Source organism: Bos indicus, chromosome 10 (genome assembly GCF_029378745.1).
Source record: "Bos indicus isolate NIAB-ARS_2022 breed Sahiwal x Tharparkar chromosome 10, NIAB-ARS_B.indTharparkar_mat_pri_1.0, whole genome shotgun sequence".
Classification (NCBI taxonomy): domain Eukaryota; kingdom Metazoa; phylum Chordata; class Mammalia; order Artiodactyla; family Bovidae; genus Bos; species Bos indicus.
The window spans coordinates 59,289,817-59,310,773 of record NC_091769.1 but is presented as its reverse complement, the minus strand read 5'-3'; the positions used below and the strand labels follow the sequence as shown (position 1 = coordinate 59,310,773).

The following is a 20,957-nucleotide window of genomic DNA, read 5'->3' as shown; positions in this document are numbered from 1 at the left end:
TCAAAGGAGTTTGCAGTCTTTAAATGCCTGCAAGAGTGGTTGCTCTACCCACATGGGTAGAACTTGAAGGTGGTAGTAGGTAGGAAGTAGAGGAAGACAAATTCAGCTCATTGTAAAGGATGCTTCAGTGGTTAGAATGGGATCTCACGGAATATCACACAGTCGAGCGGAATGAACATTGACTTCCAGGCTAACTGCAACGGGTATAAACCCTGGCCTTGCACTTACTTGGACTGACTATGTCATTCTGAGTCTTAGTTTCATATTTGTAAAATGTGTCTAGTACTAACTACCTTGGAGTAGCAAATGTCAACCCACTCCAATATTCTTGCCTGGGAACGCTCACAGACGGAGGAGCCTGGCGAGCTGTAGTCCGACACAACTGAGTGACGAGCACGCACACGTGGTAACTTCTTTGCTGGGATATTTTCAGCATTAGTGACAATGTATACAATATACAAGCACCTAGCTCAGGGCTTGGTCCATAGGAGGTGCTCAATAACTAATACAAGTTTTTTTCAGTAAAACATTCAATAGAACATGGATAACACCTCTGTGAGGTGTTGGCTTCTGTTCAGGCATTGATCCTTTTCAGCCCCAAGAATCTATGATTTTTTGCATCTTTCTTTGTAACTTTCCCAAGATCTCACAGCTACTAATTGGCAAGGCTTTCTGTCTCTGAGATCTGTTTACTCCAGTAGCTGCCCCAGGGAAGAGGGTTACTAGGCAATTAGATAACCTCTGTCTGCATTAGGTCCTGAGGGATAGGGCCCAGTTCCTTTAAATTCTGAGTGTGTGCTGGAAAAGTTCAAAGAAGGGAAAATCTGGGAAGGTTGTTCACGTGGTAGGTTGTGAACAGACAGGTTGCAGCCTGAAGATACCAAGGGTCTCTGGGAAAGAGATTTTGGGAAAGGGAGAAGGGAAGGAGCAGATGGAGGGGAATTGTTTTTAAAAAGTGAATTAAAGACAAAATATGAAAACAAGCTTAGCGTGCCTCACCATTTTTCACGGTCCAGTTATTACTTGCAAAATTTATAAAGCATAAGCCATAAATAAGAAACGCTACTTTGAAAATGAGTTTCTTCATTTGTAGGAGAAGCAATATATTCAATCCACAAAGCTAAGAAAAACCTGGGTTAGTTTAGCGCTTTAAGCTAAGTTTCCCCAAAGCCTCTTTCTTATTCTGACTGCAGGCTTATTAACCTGTTACATTTCCAAAGGAAATGACTTGCTGGAGTGGGACTTCTCAGTTTTACTCATGGCTGCCTTCCTGACCTCTGTTGAGTATTTCTCCCTTGGATTTATGCCCTGGAAACAAGCCGAGTTTTTGTGACAAGAGACCTGAGGAAACAAACACCTAGAAATAGTCTCTCTTTGTCTTAGGTATTACACATTCTAGTCAAAGTGACCCTTTGAACTTGTTTATTCTCTGTTGGTGCTCAAATGTTACATCTTGGCCCATATGACTTTCATAGTGAATGATAGATGGTATGAATTTACCTTGCTTAAGTTTTGGCCCTAGCCAAAGGAAAGAAACTCCAGCAGCTTCCTTTTGCAAGTAGCAACTTATTTTAGCATTTTCCCTCTTCAGACTAAAGCCCTCAGCAGAAACCAGCATTACAGCCTAAGCCTACACGAAAACCTCAGCTTTTAGTCATATGTCTCAAAAGGATATTACATCATTTCTTAGTTTACCCGTCAGAGATATTTCCTGAAACACAGACACCCACTGCTGGATTTTGCCTAAAGGATTTTGGGGGTGACCTGTAACTAGATCTCATTACTTGGCTATCCCATTGCAGGTTTTTTTCTTTCACCTTGATCAGCAGGCCCATGCTTTTCACAGGCAGAGGACAAAAAATCAGTTGTCTCTTTTGGATCCCAAGAAGCTCCTGTAGACAATGTTAGGGTCCTGAAGGAAACCATGGCATACACAAAATGAGTAATTTGAGGAGAGTATGATAAAAGGACTATTTTCAAAAGAACAGAGAGTTGGAGGGGAAACCACAAAGGACTGGACAGTATCACTGTTAGTAGTTGTGAGCAGATAAAAAAGAGTAGTTACAGCAGTGGTTCTCAAACTGTGTATAAATTAATTACCTGCAGGGCTTGTACAACAGATTGCTGGGCCTCACCCTGAATTTTCTGCTGTGGTAGGTTTGGGGTAGGACTGGAGTATTTTTATTTTTCACAGATTCCTGGGTGATGGCAATGCTGCTGCTCTGGGGAGAAAACTGTGTGGAGAAGGCAGCTGGACTCCAGCTGTGCCCCCATAGAGAGATGCAGCAAACCTGAGGAGACCCAGCAGGCAGGAGACAGCGGACTCTTTGACCAAACTCAACCAGTAGCCAAAAGGCAAAGGGGCCTATTTACTGATGCAGTTCAGAAAGTTCAGCCTCTAGGACACAGATTAGAGTGGAGAGTGGATCTGGAAAAGTAAGTGGAAAACACCAGCACTTCCACTTGATAGTATCTTCAAGTCCTCACTGTATATTTTCATATTACTTTATGTTTTTATCATGCTTTCCAGTGTACATGAACATTCACATACCTGATATAATGTGTTTCTCACAGTAACTCTACAGGGTAGGTGGGAATGATATTTATGCTCATTACAAATGTGAACACTGAGGCTCAAAATAGTAAAGGCTGCACATCTGATAAGAGCTGGGACTTCAGTACAGGTCTTCTGGATCCCAGTTCATTGCCATCACTTCACACCTCAGACACAAGGGGATCGCAGTGATGTCATTCTCCCCACCTCAGCCCCCAGGAAGTGACTATGTGTCCTTGCTATCCCATGTCAGGTCCCTCATGCTGCATCCTCTTCTGGGAAAGGTGGCTCCCTTCCTGACTGCGGAGCTCAGCTCTTGCTCAAGGGCACATGGTGAATTTAGTCTCCTGCTAAAGTCATTTCTTTGCATTATTCACTGGTTTTTGAACTCTTCAATGGCAGAGTTACTTAAAGTCTTAATTTGGGGGCTTTGAATATGCCAACAAACTGCATCTCTTAGCCCCTCTGTGTTCAGAACCTTATGAGAAACAGACATGTTAGTCAGACACATAGAGATAAAAGTGTCAACTTTAATAGGGGTAAGGCACAGAGGAAGAGCCCCGCAGGTCAGGGCTTACAACCGGACTTCCCAACACTTGCCCCCTAGACCTTCTGAGGAGGCAGGGGTGGCTGCATGTGTGTGCAGGCTCAGGGTTTGAGACATCTTTCGGATGGACAGGCTAGTCCTAGGAGAAGACACAGAAGTGTGCTCATTCCTTCTACACTGGCCCAGTCAGCTGAGTCCCTCCTGCCTTGGGGAGAACTGAAAAGGAACTATCAGGAAGGTTAATGCTCTTCAGAATTTTGAAGAAGTGAAGTTTTTATTTTGTGGAGCTGGGAGAGGGAGAAAATGACCTCCCCTTGCAATAACGCCCTTTGAGGAATATCTTGCTCTTAGAAGTAGGAAGGAGAAGGCAATGGCAACTCGCTCCAGTACTCTTGCCTGGCAAATCCCATGGACGAAGGAGCCTGGTAGGCTGCAGTCCATGGGGTCGCTAGGAGTTGGACATGACTGAGAGACTTCACTTTCACTTTTCACTTTCATGCCTTGGAGAAGGAAATGGCAGCCCACTCCAGTGTTCTTGCCTGGAGAATCCCAGGGACAGGGGAACCTGGTGGGCTGCCGTCTCTGGGGTCACACAGAGTTGGACACGACTGAAGTGACTTAGCAGCAGCAGCAGCAGTAGGAAAAAGTGATGTAATTGATTCCCATATGACCTAGGTACTGTATTTTTAAAGATTCTACTCTCATTAGTATAATAGTACAGGCTCAGGCCTCAACAGTACTATCATCTCTTCAGAATGCTACTTTTCTTTCCTTGATTCATTTCTGATCTCCCGATTATCTTTTACAATGGTCTGGATCAGAGACTGCTTGAAGATTCAAAAAGTTCCCATAGTTTCCTTCTGAGAAGATCCTGCTTATTGAATCTAGAGTTTATCTCTTTTTCTTGTCCAGGATCTGGTAGACTATTGGGAAAAGTCCTCACAAAGATTTCCTGGGAACTCGATTTTTAAAACAAGTATCTGTGGGAAAATATTCTCCAAGTACGAAGGGGCTCTGTTTTTGCCTCTACTTATTTCTCAAGCTCCTCAGGGAAAACAAAGTATTACAGGTCAAATCTTTTTACAAGTAAGCTCCACTGGACTGTCCAAATACATGGTATCGATTAGGATTTTGGTTCATTGACTATGACTTAGGTTAGACATAAACTGTGCTGTGGAGGATTCTTGGTTGAATAAAGATTTTCACTGCAAATGTTATTTGTTGTAGAGGAATTTACCTGGTAAACACAGATCTCTCCAGCTAATGTTTTCAGCAGGCTGTTTCAGACTGGGGAAGAGGAGTGGGAAAACACTGTGGACACAGTCTGCTGGCTAGCAGTCAAGGCAGAGGAAAGAAAACACAGGCAAAGGTTTGTGTGAAATGCGAATCTGAGTCACAGAGGGAGAGGAAGAAAATAGTATGTGTCATTCTGAAAAAGTTCCTCTTAGAGCAGTTTCTTTTGGCTGTAACAGTTGCCTCTCCCCCGGAGAGAGTCAAAGGGCCTCATCTGGCTCTTCCTGCCCCATTTTCAGACTTAAAAGGCAAATCCCCCCTTTCTCCCAAGAAAGAAAATAAAATGAAATTGAGAGTCCTGGTCTCTGAAGAACCTGGGTGTGGTTTTGAATGAAACCAGGAGAGTACCTTCCCTTAGCTGGGAATGCCTGCAGTCAGGACTGGGATGTGCTCCTCTGGTGCCCCCTTGGGCATGAGAGTGGAACTGGGTACTTTAAGTTTCCTGCTGCTGCTGCTGCTAAGTTACTTCAGTCGTGTAAATCCCCACTATTGAACCAGTACTCTACCTAGAATGTTCAAGACCTTGCCTCTCAGTGTGGAGCAGTTCCTGACCAATATTTGGCCGTTACCAAGGCTTCTCTTTTGAAGTTTTTCTCTGGCCACTCCCTATATGCCCTCCTCAATATATTCATTTTTCTAACAAATTCTTTCTTTCCATTTGGCATGCATCTCTGGTAACATGCATCTCTGGGATTGCCTGTTGGCTCAGATGGTAAAGCATCGGCCTGCAATGCGGGAGACCTGGGTTCGATCCCCGGATTGGGAAGATCCCTTGGAGAAGGAAATGGCAACCCACTCCAGTACTCTTGCCTAGAAAATTCCATGAATGGAGGAGTCTGGTGGGCTACAGTCCGTGGGGTCACAAAGAATTGGACACGACTGAGCAACTTCACTTCACTTCACTTCTTCTGGTAACTAAGTCCAAGAAAGATCCTGTCATTTCAGTTCAGTTGCTCAGTTATGTCCGACTCTGCGACCCCACAGACTGTACCATGCCAGGCCACCCTGTCCATCATCAACTCCTGGAGTTTGCTCAAACTCAAGTCCATTGAGTCAGTGATGCCATCTAGTCATCTCATCCTCTGTCGTCCCCTTCTCCTCTTGCCTTCAGTCTTTTCCAGCATCAGGGTCTTTTCCAGTGAGTCAGTTCTTCACATCAGGTGGCCAAAGTATTGGAGTTTCAGCTTCAGCATCAGTCCTTCAATGAATATTCGGGACTGATTTCCTTTAAAATTGACTGGTTTCCTTTAAGATCGCCTTGCAGTCCAAGTGTCTTCTCCAACACCACAGTTCAAAAGCATCAATTTTTTGGCGCTCAGCTTTCTTTATAGTCCAACTCTCACATCCATACATGACTACTGGAAAAACCATAGCTTTGACTAGATGGACCTTTGTTGGTAATGTCTCTGCCTTTTTTAAAAAATATGCTGTCAAGTTTGGTCATAACTTTTCTTCCAGGGAGCAAGCGTCTTTTAATTTTATGGCTGCAGTCACCATCTGCAGTGATTTGGGGGCCCAAGAAAATAAAGTCTGTCACTGTTTCCATTGTTTCCCCATCTATTTGCCAAGAAGTGATGGGACTGGATGCCATGACCTTAGTTTTCTGAATGTTGAGTTTTAAGCCAACTTTTTCACTCTCCTCTTTCACTTTCATCAAGAGGCTCTTTAGTTTTTCTTTGCTTTCTGCCATAAGGGTGGTGTCATCTGCATATCTGTGGTTATTGATATTTCTCCCAGCAGTCTTGATTCCAGCTTGTGCTTCTTCCAGCCCAGTGTTTCTCATGATGTACTTTGCATATAAGTTAGATAAGCAGGGTGACAATATACAGCCTTGACGTCCTCCTTTCCCAATTTGGAACCAGTCTGTTGTTCCATGTCCGGTTTTAACTGTTGCTTCTTGACCTGCGTATAGATTTCTCAGGAGGCAGGTAAAGTGGTCTGGTATTCCCATCTCTTGAAGAAGTTTCCACAGTTTGTTGTGATATACACAGTCAAAGGCTTTGGCATTATCAATAAAGTAGAAGTAGATGTTTTTCTGGAATTCTCTTGCTTTTTCCATGATCCAACAGATGTTGGCAATTTGATCTCTGGTTCCTCTGCCTTTTCTAAATCCAGCTTGAATATCTGGAAATTCATGGTTCGTGTACTTAATGAAACTGTGCACCATGTTGTGTAGGGCCACCCAAGACGGATGGGTCATGGTGGAGAGTTCTGACAGGTGGAGAGTTCTGACAAAATGTAGTCCACTGGAGAAGGGAATGGCAAACCACTTCAGTATTTTTGCCTTGAGAACCCCATGAATATTATGAAAAGGCAAAAAAGATCCTGTAGCAAACTGTAAATCAATAAATAAATGAGCATTTCTAAAATCCATTTAAATATTTTATAGTTTTATTGTGATGTAATTTACATACTATAAAATTCACCCATTATAAGTGTACAGTCAATGATTTTTAGTAAATTTATAATGCTGTGCAACCACTGTTACAGCCTAGATTTAGAACATTTCCAAAACCCCATAAAGTTCCCTCATGAGTATTTGCAGTCAATTTCATTTCCAGTTTCAGGCAACTACTGATCTGATTTTTGTTGCTGCAGATTTGCATTTTCTGATCATACATAAATGGAATCATACAATATATAGTGTTTTGTAACTGATTTCTTTTACTGAGCATGTTTTTGAGGCTCATCCATGCAGTATGGGCTTCATTTCTTTTTATGTATGAAAAGTAGTCAATTGTATGGATTCATTTTATTTATCTATCATCAGTTTATGGACATTTGGATTGTTTCCAGCTTTTGGCTCTTATGAATAATATTTGCAATTTATCTACCAGACTATTTTGAACTGAGAATAATAAGATCAGATTCTGAAATAGAAAGCTCTTTTTAAAGGTTTAGCTGAAAAGAGAATTGGTAGTGGTTAAGTGACTAATTAGAAGTTTTTTTTAAAAATAATCCAGGACAGAGATGAGATACTAAAGCAAGATGGCAGGGGAAATGGAGCAAGAGGATGTTTTAAGCATGTTATCAGGGGTAAGTGGAGGCAATTTAGCTTGAGTGGGAAAGCAGAATTATTGGTGGGAGCTGACAAGGTCTTTTCAGGGAAAATGCTGCCAAATGTGAAATACAGAGAACAAGGTGATGAAGAAAGCTAAATGGAGTTTAGAAGTTGACGGGGTTGGAGACTGGATGGATGACTAAGAGTCTAGACAGGAGTCTAGCCAAGGATAGCGAGTGAGAAGTGGGCAGTGGGGGTGTGGGGTGCGTGTCCTGGAGTTCCTTTTTCAGGTATCCCCATGCACATTCCCAGGACAGCATGGGGACCTTGGAACAGGAGATCGTGAACAACTGTTGTCTGTCTTCAACAGTCCCATTGACTGAGGGCAGAAATTTTTTGAAAAATGTTAGATGAAGGAATGATTCCCTGGAGATAAATCCTGAAAAGAAGGGGGCTGAATTCTCTGTGGGCATGGGGGTGGAATCCAAGGCTTTCAAAGCAAAAGCTAATGTTCATGTACAAAATGTTTCTGAAGAAACAGATCATAACAGTTGCTTCTATGGAGGGGAAGTTGGTGGCCGGGAATGGGAAGTGAACAAGTCTTGTTTTAGAATAACTTTTTGTACATTATGAATTTTGAATAAAGTGAGCTTAGCATCTGTTCAAAATAAAAATTTTTTAAAAAGAAGCTGAGGAAATATACTGGAGAAAAATATTTTATCACCCTCTCACACATTTGTATATATTTTCAGGTGAGACAGCCCTGCTTAGAAAGTTTGTGGTGGGGCTGCTCATATTCTTGTGGAGAATAAACTAGTTTGCCCACTACTGTCCTAGGACCACCTTACTAAAATGTACTGAGTCACTTCTCTGCCCTATTTTCAGCTCAATGAGAGCCACCTTCCTCCCTGACTGAAAGAAGAGAGAGAGGAAATCCCGTTGTTGAGGGTTTAATTGAATAGGTTCAATCCTGGTGATGGTATGTCATTCTGAGTGAAATTATCTGGGACAGAGGTAGAGATGGGAAAAAGAGAAAGAACAGCCCATATTTACAGAAAAAAATGTATGGTCTTAAATTACAAGCTTAAAAAAGAACATCCACATCCCCTTCATTTCAGGGCAGGACTTGGAGCCAAAGCCTGAGAACAGGAAGCCACGGACAACCTCTTCACCATCAATACTAAGAGAGTACAGGAGAAATGTTCCAGGCAGAGTCTAGATTTAGGGATGTGACTTCAGTTCTACCTCTAAGTTTGTATGATCTTAGACAAGTGGCTTCCACAATCTAAGTATCAGTATCCTTTTCTACAAAATTAGTAATTGGATGTGTAGGTGAACTCCAAATATTCTACAGTTCCCACATCTTATAATTTTAAATCTTACAGAGCCTGCCGTATAGTTCTGCATCTTATCCTAACAGGTATTTCACTTCTGGGCTTTTGACGTATGTTTCTTAGCTCTACTTTCAATTTTTAGCTTTGGGAGGTGGAAGCTAGCAGGAGCATAGTAGGAATTGGTGGATATTCAATGATCTTTATGTTTCAGCAACTACTGTTCATAACCTAATCAACTGGAGATAATTTTGTATTTTTTTTCCCAATTTTTTCTCTCTTCTGAGAACTCTTTTGTCTTTTTCCTTTGTAACCATTCACCTTACTTCTAAATTCTTTTGCTGTTCACTAGCCTATACTCATTTATTGATATTGACTGAATTATGATTGAATTATAAATATAATGATTACTTCAACAAAATGAGTACCTACTAAGTACTACATAGGCAGTTTTCAAACATTTTGGTTTCAGGACCACTCCACATGCTTAGTAATTATTGAAGACCCCTCAAAGCTTTTGCTAATATGGGTTACATATATAGTCTTTTCAGAGAAGGCAATGGCACCCCACTCCAGTACTCTTGCCTGGAGACTCCCATGGACAGAGAAGCCTGGTAGGCTGCAGTCCATGGGGTCGCAAAGAGTCAGACACAACTGAGCCAGTTTACTTTCACACATTGGAGAAGGAAATGGCAACCCACTCCAGTGTTCTTGCCTGGAGAATCCCAGGGACGGGGGAGCCTGATGGGCTGCTGTCTATGGGGTCGCACAGAGTTGGACACTACAGAAGCAACTTAGCAGCAGCAGCATATAGTCTTTTACTGAATTAACAAATTAAAACAGAAAAATTTAAGCTAATAGCTGGTTTTAAAATAGAAACAATAAGGACTTCCCTGGTTATCCAGTGGTTAAGAATCCACCTTGCAATGCAGGGTTTGATCCTTTGGATCCCTGGTTGGGGAACTAAGATCCCAATGCCATGGAGCAAGCTAAGCCCTTACACCACAGAGAGTCCAGGGTCTGCTATGAAAGATCTTGAGTGACACAAGAAGATCCCCCATGCCACAAGTAAGATCTGACACAGTCAAATGCAAAATTAAAATAAAAAAATAGCAACAATAAACATATTACATGTTAGCAACATTAAAAAAAAGCTATATATTCAAAAATGAAAAAAGTGAGAGGAGTGGCTCTGTTTTGCAAATTTGCATATCTGTTTACATCAAGCTGAATATAAGATAGCTGGATAGTCTCATGCCTGGTACTGCATTTAATCCGTCACTTTGGGGTTTGTAGTAGTTTCCTGGGGCTGCTGTAACAAATTACCCGTGCCTCAAAACATACAAAAGAAATGTAATCTCTTTTGGTTTTAACTGAAACATTGGAAAAATACCCTGATGCTGGGAAAGATTGAAGGCAAGAGGAGAAGGGGCAACAGAGTATGAGATGGTTGATGGCATCAGTCACTCAATGGACATGAGTTTGCACAAACTCTGGGAGATAGTGAAGGACAGGGAAGCCTGGTGTGCTGAAGTTCATGGGGTAGCAGAGTCGGACACGACTGAGCGACTAAACAACCACAGTGGTTTTGGAGGCCAGAAGTTCAACATCAGTCTCACCGGACAGAAATCAAGGTGTGTGCCAGGAAGTACTCCCTCTGGAAGCTCTAGAGGAAAAGTCATTTCTTGCCTCTACCAGCCTCTTGTGGCTGCTGGTGCTCCTTAACTCGTGATGACTTGTTCCAATCTCTGCTTCTATCTTTACATCAAATTTTCCTCTTTCATGTGTAGTGGCTAATCTCTCTCTGCCTCTCTCTTATAACATTTATGATGGCACTTAGGGCCTCCTGAGATAAACCAGGATAGTTTAATTTCTTTCTTGTAATACCCTTAATCACATCTGTGCAAGTTTCACTCTGTAAGGTAACATTCACAAAGTCCAAAGATTAGGATATGACCATATCCTTGACAGACAGTATCAGCCTATCACGGGTTGGTATGTTTGAAGTTTATGAAGAAATCCTAGTCTCACATAGATTATGTAGTTCAGGAAAAAAGAAAGTATTTTAATAGCCTTTTCAAATAACTGAGGTATTCTTCTTTGACACCATACCAAAACTCAATAAGCAGTAGTTTCTTAAAGGTTTGTTGCAATATGGAATTTGAAAATATATCAGTGAACTTTTCATATAGGATTACATTAAAATCATTAGTCCATATGCATTTTAGATAAAATGCACTTAAATTGAATGAGACTTAAATTAAAAATTCTTACTGCTTCATTAAAGATATGCTTCTACTGATGGCTGATTCATGTTGAGGTTTGACAGAAAACAGCAAAATTCTATAAAGCCATTATCCCTCAATTAAAAAAAAATAAATTAAAAAAAAGATATTCTTCGGTGTAACTGTCTTTTTTTAAAAATGTGAGTATTTGGTGGTGAAGAGTACAGTTGAGAGCCTCTGCCTTGATTTGTGCCAAGGTGCCAGCAGTTTTGTCCGGTGCTAATTTTACACAATTAGTGCAAATATCAGCACAATTGTTCCAGCATAAACTATGAGATTAAAAAAATGGTAAAATGCTTTATTTTAGCATCCCTTTAGTTTAATGCCAGGCATTTATATAAAAGATCTTCAAGGATTAGCTCATACTGACACTTGATAGCTACAAGCAAAGCAATGAGTCTAGCTACATCTATAATTACATAATTTTTATCTATCTTGACAGTATAATTCGGCAGATAGGGTATTAAATTAAAAATCTTTATGTCTGTAACTAAATTTATAAACTGAATCTTTGGAAAACATGATTTCTTTGACAGATTTTTCACCTAGCAAGCATTCATTCAGTAATGTGCAGGCTTTATTAGTCTCTCAGCTATCATATGCCCTTCTCCAGCCAGGCCAATACAATAATTTAACCTGTAAAATGCTTCAGCTGGCTATTCATTTCTAGTTTGAAAAGTGGTAACAAAAAAGCTTTGGCTTTTAAAGAGGTTGTCATTTTGATTTTACTTTTTTATTTATTATTATTATTTTTAAAGTTTTCTCACCTTTCTTGGCAGGCTTTTTTCCTACATTAAAAAAATTATTTTTAACTGGAGGATAATTGCTCCACAAGGCTGTGTTAGTTTCCGTTGCACAACAACGTGAATCAGCCGTAAGTATACACATATCCCCTGCCTCTTGAGCCTCCCTCCCACCACACCGCCCATCTCACCCTAGGTCCTCATGGAGCACCGAGCTGAGGCCTGTGCTCCACAGCAGCTTCTACTGGCTATCCACTTTACACGCGGTAGCTCATATACATCAGCGCCACTCTCCCAGCTCGTCCCACCCTCTCCATCCTCCACTGTGTCCACAGGTCCATTCTTCATGACTGAGTCTCCATTCCTGCCCTGCAAATAGGTTCATTAGTACCATTTTTATAGATTCCACATATATGTGTTAAGATGTGATATTTGTTTTTCTAGAGAGGTTATCGTTTTTAAAATATTCAATTTCCTTTTCTTTAAACTGAGAATGACTGGTCTCAAAATGATGCCTCAGTCTACCTGGCACCATAATAGTGTTTGAAAATATTCTGTTGACTGAGGTAAACCATTAATATCTCTAAAGTCAAGGAAAAGAAATAAGCTTTGGTCACACTTTCCTTTCTTATTTACAGTTCACTTAGATTTTCCCCTTTACCTGAGTCAGAATCCTCTGATACTGATGTATCATCTTTTTTAGCATCTTTACATGTGGGAGATTGAGAAAGCAGATCTTTTAATTTCTCTCTTGTGTGTCAATGAAAGAACCTAAAATTAAAAAAATTACAAATAAAGTTTTGTTTTAGAATAAAATATTAAATTCTAAAAAATAAGCTTTTGATAAAATTTAAATATTAAGAAAAGTTTTCAATAAACTAAAAATATTCTTGCAAAACAAAATGTTTTTCCTTGTGTTTTTGCATAAGCACAGTCACAATTTAGGGATTTCAAAATACCATTTATTGGATGATTAATGAGAAATAACATATAAATAAATGTTGACAAAATTCTTAGAGGAAATGGAAAATGTTATTTGAGCCAACTGAGGATTAAAACCTGGAAGACAGTCTCTCAGAGAGCTCTGAGAACAGTTCTGAAGAGGTACAGGGGGAGGCCGGTAGTATAATATGAGTTTGATGAAGAGGTATGTGCAGTCAAGCACTCATCTTGGTAGAAGGTTACCACTGTTTGTGAGGAACAAATATATTAGTTAATGGGTTTAGTGCTTTTCTAAGTATTGTTGTTGTTGTTCAGTTGTTCAGTTGTGTCCGACTCTTTGCCACCCCAGGGACTGCAGCACACCAGGCTTTCCTGTCCTTCACACAGCTCCCGGAGCTTGCTCAAACTCACGTCCTTTGAGTTTGTGATGTCATTCAACCATCTCATCCTCTGATGTCCCCTTCTCCTCCTGCCTTCAATCTTTCCCAGCATTAGGGTCTTTTCCAATGATTCATCTCTTCGCATGAGGAGGTCAAAGTATTGGAGTTTCAGCTTCAGCATCAGTCCTTCCAATGAATATTCAGGATTCATTTTCTTTAGGATTGACTGGTTTGATCTCCTTGCTGTCCAAGGGACTCTCAAGAGTATTCTCCAGCAGCACAGTTCAAAGGCATCGACCGTTCAGTGCTCAGTCTTTTTCATTGTTCAGCTCTCACATCCATACATGACTACTGGAAAAACCATAGCTTCAATTATAGGGACTGTTGTAGGCAAAGTAATGTCTTTGAGTTTTAATATGCTGTCTAGGTTTGTCATTGCTTTTCTTCCAAGGAGCAAGTGTCTTTTAATTTCATGGTTGTAGTCACCATCTGCAGTGATTTTGGAGCCCAAAAAATAAAGTCTGTCACTCTTTCCATTGTTTCCCCATCTATTTGCCATGAAGTGATGGGTCTGGATGCCATGATCTTATTTTTTTTAAGCCAGCTTTCTCACTCTCCTCTTGCACCTTCATCAAGAGGCTCCTTAGTTCATCTTCACTTTCTGCTAAAAGGGTGGTGTCATTTGCATATCTGAGGTTATTGATATTTCTCCCTGCAATCTTGATTCCAGCTTGTGCTTCATTCAGCCCAGCAGCTCGCATGATGTACTCTGCATAGAAGTTAAATAAGCAGGGTGACAATATATAGTCTTGACATACCCCTTTCCCAATTTTCTTACATTTAAGTATAAGAAGATGTAAGAAACTAGGTTCGTAAACTTTTTTCCTACAAATATTTATCCGAGAGCCAGTTTTGTCACATTTCCAGAGCACAGAGCGCCTCATCCTGATCTTTGCCTTGAATTCCTTTCAGGGTATATTTTAGGTCAGCAACTGCCATGGCTAATGACCTGATTTTTGAAGAATTGGATGGTGAGCAACATTTTTTATTTTACAATATCTTCCTTTGGTCTTAATTTTGACTAAAGTTTGGGAGTAATTTTGTGATCAATTTTTTCCATGGTGCTAATTGCCAACATCCACTGGATCATGGAAAAAGCAAGAGAGTTCCAGAAAAACATCTATTTCTGCTTTATTGACTATGCCAAAGCCTTTGACTGTGTGGATCACAATAAACTGTGGAAAATTCTGAAAGAGATGGGAAGACCAGACCACCTGACCTGCCTCTTGAGAAACCTGTTTGCAGGTTAGGAAGCAACAGTTAGAACTGGACATGGAACAACAGACTGGTTCCAAATAGGAAAAGGTGTACATCAAAGCTGTATATTGTCACCCTGCTTATTTAACATCCCATGGACAGAGGAGCCTGGTGGGCTGCTGTCTATGGAGTCGCACAGAGTCGGACACGACTGAAGCGACTTCGCAGCAGCAGAGTACATCATGAGAAACGCTGGACTGGAAGAAACACAAGCTAGAATCAAGACTGCCGGGAGAAATATCAATAACCTCAGATATGCAGATGACACCACCCTTATGGCAGAAAGTGAAAAGGAACTAAAAAGCCTCTTGATGAAAGTGAAAGAGGAGAGTGAAAAAGTTGGCTTAAAGCTCAACAGTCAGAAAATGAAGATCATGGCATCTGATCCCATCACTTCATGGGAAACAGATGGGAAACAGTGGAAACAGTGTCAGACTTTATTTTTTTGGGCTCCAAAATCACTGCAGATGGTGACTGCAGCCATGAAATTAAAAGATGCTTACTCCTTGGAAGGAAAGTTATGACCAACCTAGATAGCATATTAAAAAGCAGAGACATTACTTTGCCAACAAAGGTCCTTCTAGTCAAGGCTATGGTTTTTCCTGTGGTCATATATGGACTGTGAAGAAAGCTGAGCACCGAAGAATTGATGCTTTTGAACTGTGGTGTTGGAGAAGACTCTTGAGAGTCCCTTGGACTGCAAGGAGATTCAACCAGTCCATTCTGAAGGAGATAAGCCCTGGGATTTCTTTGGAGGGAATGATGCTGAAGCTGAAACTCCAGTACTTTGGCCACCTCATGCAAAGAGTTGACTCATTGGAAAAGACTCTGATGCTGGGAGGGATTGGGTGCAGGAGGAGAAGGGGACGACAGAGGATGAGATGGCTGGATGGCATCACTGACTTGATGGACGTGAATCTGAGTGAACTCCAGGAGTTGGTGATGGACAGGGAGGCCTGGAGTGCTGCAATTCATGGGGTCTCGAAGAGTCGGACACGACTGAGTGACTGAACTGAACTGAACTGAACTGAGGAATGCTCATCCCCAGGTCAGGCACAGATTCCATTGATAGCCTCTCACTGTGTGCTATTGCTGGACTAGGCATTGTTAACAGTAACCAAAAGCCTCTGGACTGCCTGTCTTATTAGTTTGTTATAGTTCAGGAACCCTCTTGTTGCTTCTTCGTATATCTAGAATTACACTACTAAGATGATTGATCTTATAGGACTACATATTTGACCAATTGTTTTAAACAACGTAATCATCATTCAAAAAACAAAGATAATGGCATCCGGTCCCATCACTTCATGGCAAATAGATGGTGGAAAAAAAAAAATGGAAACAGTGACAGGTTTTATTTTCTTGGGCTCCAAAATTACTGCAGATGATGACTGCAGTCATGAAATTAAATGACGCTCGCTCCCTGGAAGAAAAGCTATGACCAACCTAGATAGCATATTAAAAAGCAGAGACATTACTTTGCCTACAAAGGTCCATATAGTCAAAGCTATGGTTTTTCCAGTAGTCATGTATGGATGTGAGAGTTGGACCATAAAGAAAGCTGAGGGCCAAAGAATTGGTGCTTTTGACCATGGTTTTGGAGAAGACTCTTGAGAGTCCCTTGGACAGCAAGGAGGTCAAACCAGTCAATCAAAGGAAATCAGTCCTGAATATTCATTGGAGGCACTGATGCTGAGGCTGAAGCTCCAATACTTTGGCCACTGGATGCAAAGAGTCAACTCACTGGAAAAGATCCTGATGCTGGGAAAGACTGAGGGCAAGGGAAGGGTATAACAGAGGACAAGATGGTTGGATGCCATCACCGACTCAATGGACATGAGTTTGAGCAAGCTCTGGGAGATAGTGAGGGACAAGGAAGCCTGGCATGCTGTAGTCTACGGGGTTGCAAAGAGTTGGACCTGACTGAGCGAGTGAACAATAACGGTTATCATGAATTTTTTCTGAGGCATGGCCACACAGTTGATAATGCAAAAAATCAATGAGAATACAATTAATATAGTTAGTAACATTCTGAATAAATATTTAAGCTAAGAAATTCTACTAGGTGTGACCCAGAATCTCCCCTGGTCATCTCACCAGTCTGTTTTACACCATTGGCTATTTGTAAGGGAAATGATACACTGGCATTGTATATAAAGTTCACTAAAGTTGTCTACAGGTACAAGGTGAATGGTGGAGCATTGTGACCCCTTACAAGATTGAGAAAGAAGCTTATCTTCTAAGAGTTAGATAACTAGTGCCAAAAAAAAAAAAAGAAAAGAAAAATTGATGTTTATGGTGGAGTAGGTATTTCTGCCATTGGGGAAGTCTCGTTAATGCATAATGCAGTTGCACAATGCACATTAGAGGGGAGGGACCGACCCAAATAGGCACAGAATAATTTTATGTCTAAATTTCTCTTGTCTTGCCTTAAAATATGAATTTTTTATTGCATCACGAAGATAGCTTATAAGAACCCACTAGAAGTACTAGAAGTACTGAGGATAAAACGAGCTAATCTCTGAAAATACACTGATCTACCAACATATCCTAAACCGTAGCTGAATCTATAAAATACAAGAGGAGTATTCAAACACGTATTTCCCCAGCCAGCAGAGGCTGTAAATCATCTACCCTCTTGAAAAAGTCTCTATACACTCTGGAGAGGATAAGCATGAAAACAGCAAATAACATTAAAGTAATGTTGTGACTATTGTTTTGACTTCCTGGATCCTCTCTCAGAGACTCTCAGAAGTCATCAGACCACATTCTAAAAACCACTGTACTAGATTCTGTTCCAGACCGAGGTTGGGTTAACAGCAATGAATAAGACATCCTCAGTACAGGGAGAAAAATATTGATGTAGTGGCAACTGTCATCCGTTTTAAAACAGAAAATAACAGAACATTGCGAGACGACAGGTCGGGGGCGGTGGTGGCGGTGGCCACCTGACCACTTCCCCTTGCTGGCTGCCTCCCCAGATCCTAGAAGAGGGGCTGAAGGGTAGGGACACTGGCCAAGAGTCCCCGTACGCGGCGTGGGCTGAACCCGGCAGGATGAGTCCATAGGACAGCCGCGCTGTCATTCAGCTCCACCAGGGTCCCTGGCACCGCCAGGACCAGGGCGGCGCGTGGTGCCGCGGTCCCTCGTCGCCCCTCAGGCTACGGCGGCGGGAGGTGTAGGGATTGCCGGTAGTCCCCAAGCAGTGGGCGGTGGCCGAGAGAGGGCCAGGAACGTCCACCTCCCTGTGGTGTCCCCAGCAGCGCGGAGGCGCCTAAAGGGAAAGCGAGACTTTGGCGGGCGAAGTATGAGGGAAGGACGGCGGCAGCGGTTACCTTAGGAGGAGCCAGAGACTCGCGAGACGCTGGCGTTGCCATCGAAACCGGGAGCGTCCGGCCCTTTTCAGTTCAGTTCAGTTCAGTTGCTCAGTCGTGTCCGGCAGTTTGCAACCCCATGGACTGCAGCACACCAGGCTTTCCTGTCCATCATCAACTCCCGGAGTTTACTCAAACTCATGTCCATTGAGTCGGTGATGCCATCCAACCATCTCATCCTCTGTCATCCCCTTCTCCTCCTGCCTTCAACCTTTCCCAGGATTAGGGTCTTTTCCAATTAGCCAGTTCTCCGCATCAGATGGCCAAAGTACTGGAGTTTCAGCCTCAGTGTCAGTCCTTACAATGAATATTCAGGACTGATTTCCTTTAGGATGGACTGGTTGAATATCCTTGTAGTCCGAGGGACTCTCAGAATCTTCTCCAACACCACAGTTCAAAAGCATCAATTCTTCGTCGCTTCTACTCCACCACAAGACGACAACATCCGCGCAGGCTTGGAACGCGGTCTTTCGCTCGCGGACTCTCGCGCCCTCTAGCGGCGTCTCTCGAGAAAAACACTGTATTTGTCCGCGCGGGACGCGAATAAAGATTTCTTCTTCAAACAAACAGGAAGTGCCTACGGAGGCCGGGCCGGCGGCGGGTCAGGGGCCGGGCATGAGGCCGGGCGGCGACCGGGTCGCGGGCGGTGGCGATGAGCGACATAGTGGAGAAAACACTGACGGCGCTGCCGGGACTCTTCCTGCAGAACCAGTCGGTTGGTGGGCCTGCGGCCGCCAAGGCGTCCTTCTCCTCCCGGCTGGGCGGCCTGGTCCGCGGCATCACCGCGCTCACCTCCAAGCACGTAGGTGTCCGTCGGGCCGGGAGGTCAGGGGCGCCTGAGGGAGGCCCCCTCTCTGGGAGGCTCTGGTCCCGCGATGAACCCCTGGAACTGGCTCTCCGGCGGGTTTGTCTGTCGGTCCTGGCTTCTCTCCGGAAGCGTCACTTGGGCTGCCCGGACAGACAGACAACTAGGAGGCCAGGTTTCCACAGTTGGCCCTGACGTTGACTCATTATTATCTGGGGCAAAGTCTTTACTATTTGAGCCTCCGTGTGTTTCTCGAACGTTGAAGTGTCAAAGTACCGATACATATTTCATAGATTGTTTCGAGGGTTAGAAGAGACACCAACCAGTTGAAAATGCCAGGTGCCATGGAAGTGTCAGCGTTATTCTCAAAAGTTTCTTTCTAACTCGGATTCTTGCTCTCTCCCAGTTCTTCAGTGTATGCTAGATAACATACATTAGAACAGACCCTGCCATCTGAACCTGCTGTTGAATATGTTTGGGGAGCTCGAGGTTCTTAGGTTAGATCTCTGGATTGGGGAAAGAAAAAGCGTAATTCTTCCCAATCTCAGTATTTGCTGAGTAAGTTTCTGCCTCCGATGGGCTTTGAAAACGAGCATTTATAATGGAAAATTTTAAGTTCCCACAAACTTTCTGTAGTTGCATGGGTTGTGTAAGATGCTGATAAAAAGCGTCAAGGATTTTGTATCTTAAAAAAAAAATCATGTGGTATAGCATAATTTATTTGTTCAGAAAATACTTATGGAAGAAGCTGTGTGTTAAACCCTAAGGAAATAGTCTAAAACACATTTACTTTTTCCAAAGAATTGGTCCTTCATCTTGGGCTTAAGACAGGTATAAGCAGTATATGGTGAAATATGTGTCAGGAGAGAAGAAAAGAGAAAGGAGGTTTTTCTTCAAAGTGCTCTGAGGGTTTAAAAACTGTTTGTAAACTGAAATGGGATGATGTACTGGAGGGGATCTATTTCACATTCAGAAATCACAGAAAACAATTATTTGTGGACTTAATAGTGTTTAACATTTTGTCCTTTGCTAATTTTTATGAGATGGTAAATGAAACAAAATATTTTTGGTTTTAAATTGCAGTTTGAAACTGTATATAAGGTATCTAAATGTGGCAGTACTTCACTAGTATTTTTTGGTTAGTTACTTAATGGGCATCTGCTAGTTCATTGTGTAACTTAGAGATGGCATTGTATTGGGCAAAATTTGGACCAATTTTCAAGTGCTTAAGGAGGTGAAATACAATACAGACGATAGAAGTAGCCATATTTGTGAATTTATTCTGTGTGTGTGAGAAAGAGAGGAAAGGGTAGGGAAAGGATGCAAGGAATAAAGGGAAAAAGGTAGGGAAGAAGAATATAGTTTAAGGGAAAAGGATTGGTTTTTGTTTGTCTTCTTACCCTGTTTCTCCATTCCATGAAGAAGAAGGTGTGAGAACCTTATTCTGGGCCACTACATGAAGAATTTCTTTTCTACTTATTCTCTAGTGTTAATTAAAAAAAAAAAAAATTTCTGCTAAACCGTCCTTAAGGGGACAGTAACTGAAGAAAAGAGGAGTGGTGAATTAGCATGAAAATATTTATTCTTTCCAGGAATGATTTCTGAGGGTTGGAGAAATTCCTTTAGGCAAATCTGAAGCACATACTTTTTATAACTCTCCTTTAAAATAATGTTTCTTATTTATAATATTGTGAGTTGTATTTTTCCCTTTTAAAAATACTATTACAGTTTAAAAAGACAGTTATTCATGAGTCAAATATTTTCACTTTTTTAGGAAGAAGAGAAATTAATCCAGCAGGAACTGAATAATCTGAAAGCAACTGTTTCTGCTCCTACTACAACCCTAGTAAGTTTACATAGTCGATGTCAGCATGTTTTCAATTTGAAATCTGGTCTACAATTGACTCAGTAGTGGCATTAACTGATGAGTTGCTAAAATCTAATATATCACAGTCAAAATCAGTTATGGATGATAATAAGTCAGATGTTAACTTTGGCCTTTTATTACCGACTTGACTGCACCAGACCAAAACTTGCTTGACTGATGTCAGTTCAGTGACAACATGATGATAGTTACATAAATGTGGTAATACTCCTGGGACCCCATAACCGATCTTATTGTTTTAATGTTGTGCACTGAAAGAAGGTTGCTGCTGCTGCTGCTAAGTCGCTTCAGTCATGTCCGACTCTGTGCGACCCCATAGACAGCAGCCCACCAGGCTCCCCCATCCCTGGGATTCTCCAGGCAAGAACACTGGAATGGGTTGCCATTTCCTTCTCCAATGCATGAAAGTGAAAAGTGAAAGAGAAGTCTCTTAGTCGTGTCCGACCCTCAGAGACCCCATGGATTGCAGCCTTCCAGGCTCCTCCGTCCATGGGATTTTC

At 41.9% G+C, this 20,957-nt stretch overlaps 1 protein-coding gene and 1 long non-coding RNA gene across 3 annotated transcripts in view; one reads left to right on the top strand and one right to left on the bottom strand.

The window, feature by feature from the left end:
• Positions 1 to 18,248, bottom strand: part of LOC139185277 (uncharacterized) — a 101,771-nt gene extending 83,523 nt beyond the window's left edge. Inside the window, exons 1-3 of one of the 2 annotated variants that reach the window (XR_011568894.1) lie at positions 17,729 to 18,248; positions 12,416 to 12,525; positions 3,065 to 12,123 (exon numbers count right to left, since the gene is read on the bottom strand). This is a non-coding gene — a long non-coding RNA (uncharacterized lncRNA). Of the gene's footprint in view, positions 1 to 3,064; positions 12,124 to 12,415; positions 12,526 to 17,728 lie in introns of those variants that run through there. The other variant, XR_011568893.1, reaches the window with a different exon arrangement.
• Positions 18,249 to 18,332: 84 nt separating this feature from the next.
• Positions 18,333 to 20,957, top strand: part of AP4E1 (adaptor related protein complex 4 subunit epsilon 1) — a 69,482-nt gene continuing 66,857 nt past the window's right edge. Inside the window, exons 1-2 of the mRNA XM_070797552.1 lie at positions 18,333 to 18,569; positions 20,347 to 20,418. Of these exons, the coding sequence (XP_070653653.1) occupies positions 18,420 to 18,569; positions 20,347 to 20,418 (222 nt within the window). The 5' untranslated portion in view covers positions 18,333 to 18,419. The remainder of the gene's footprint in view (positions 18,570 to 20,346; positions 20,419 to 20,957) is intronic.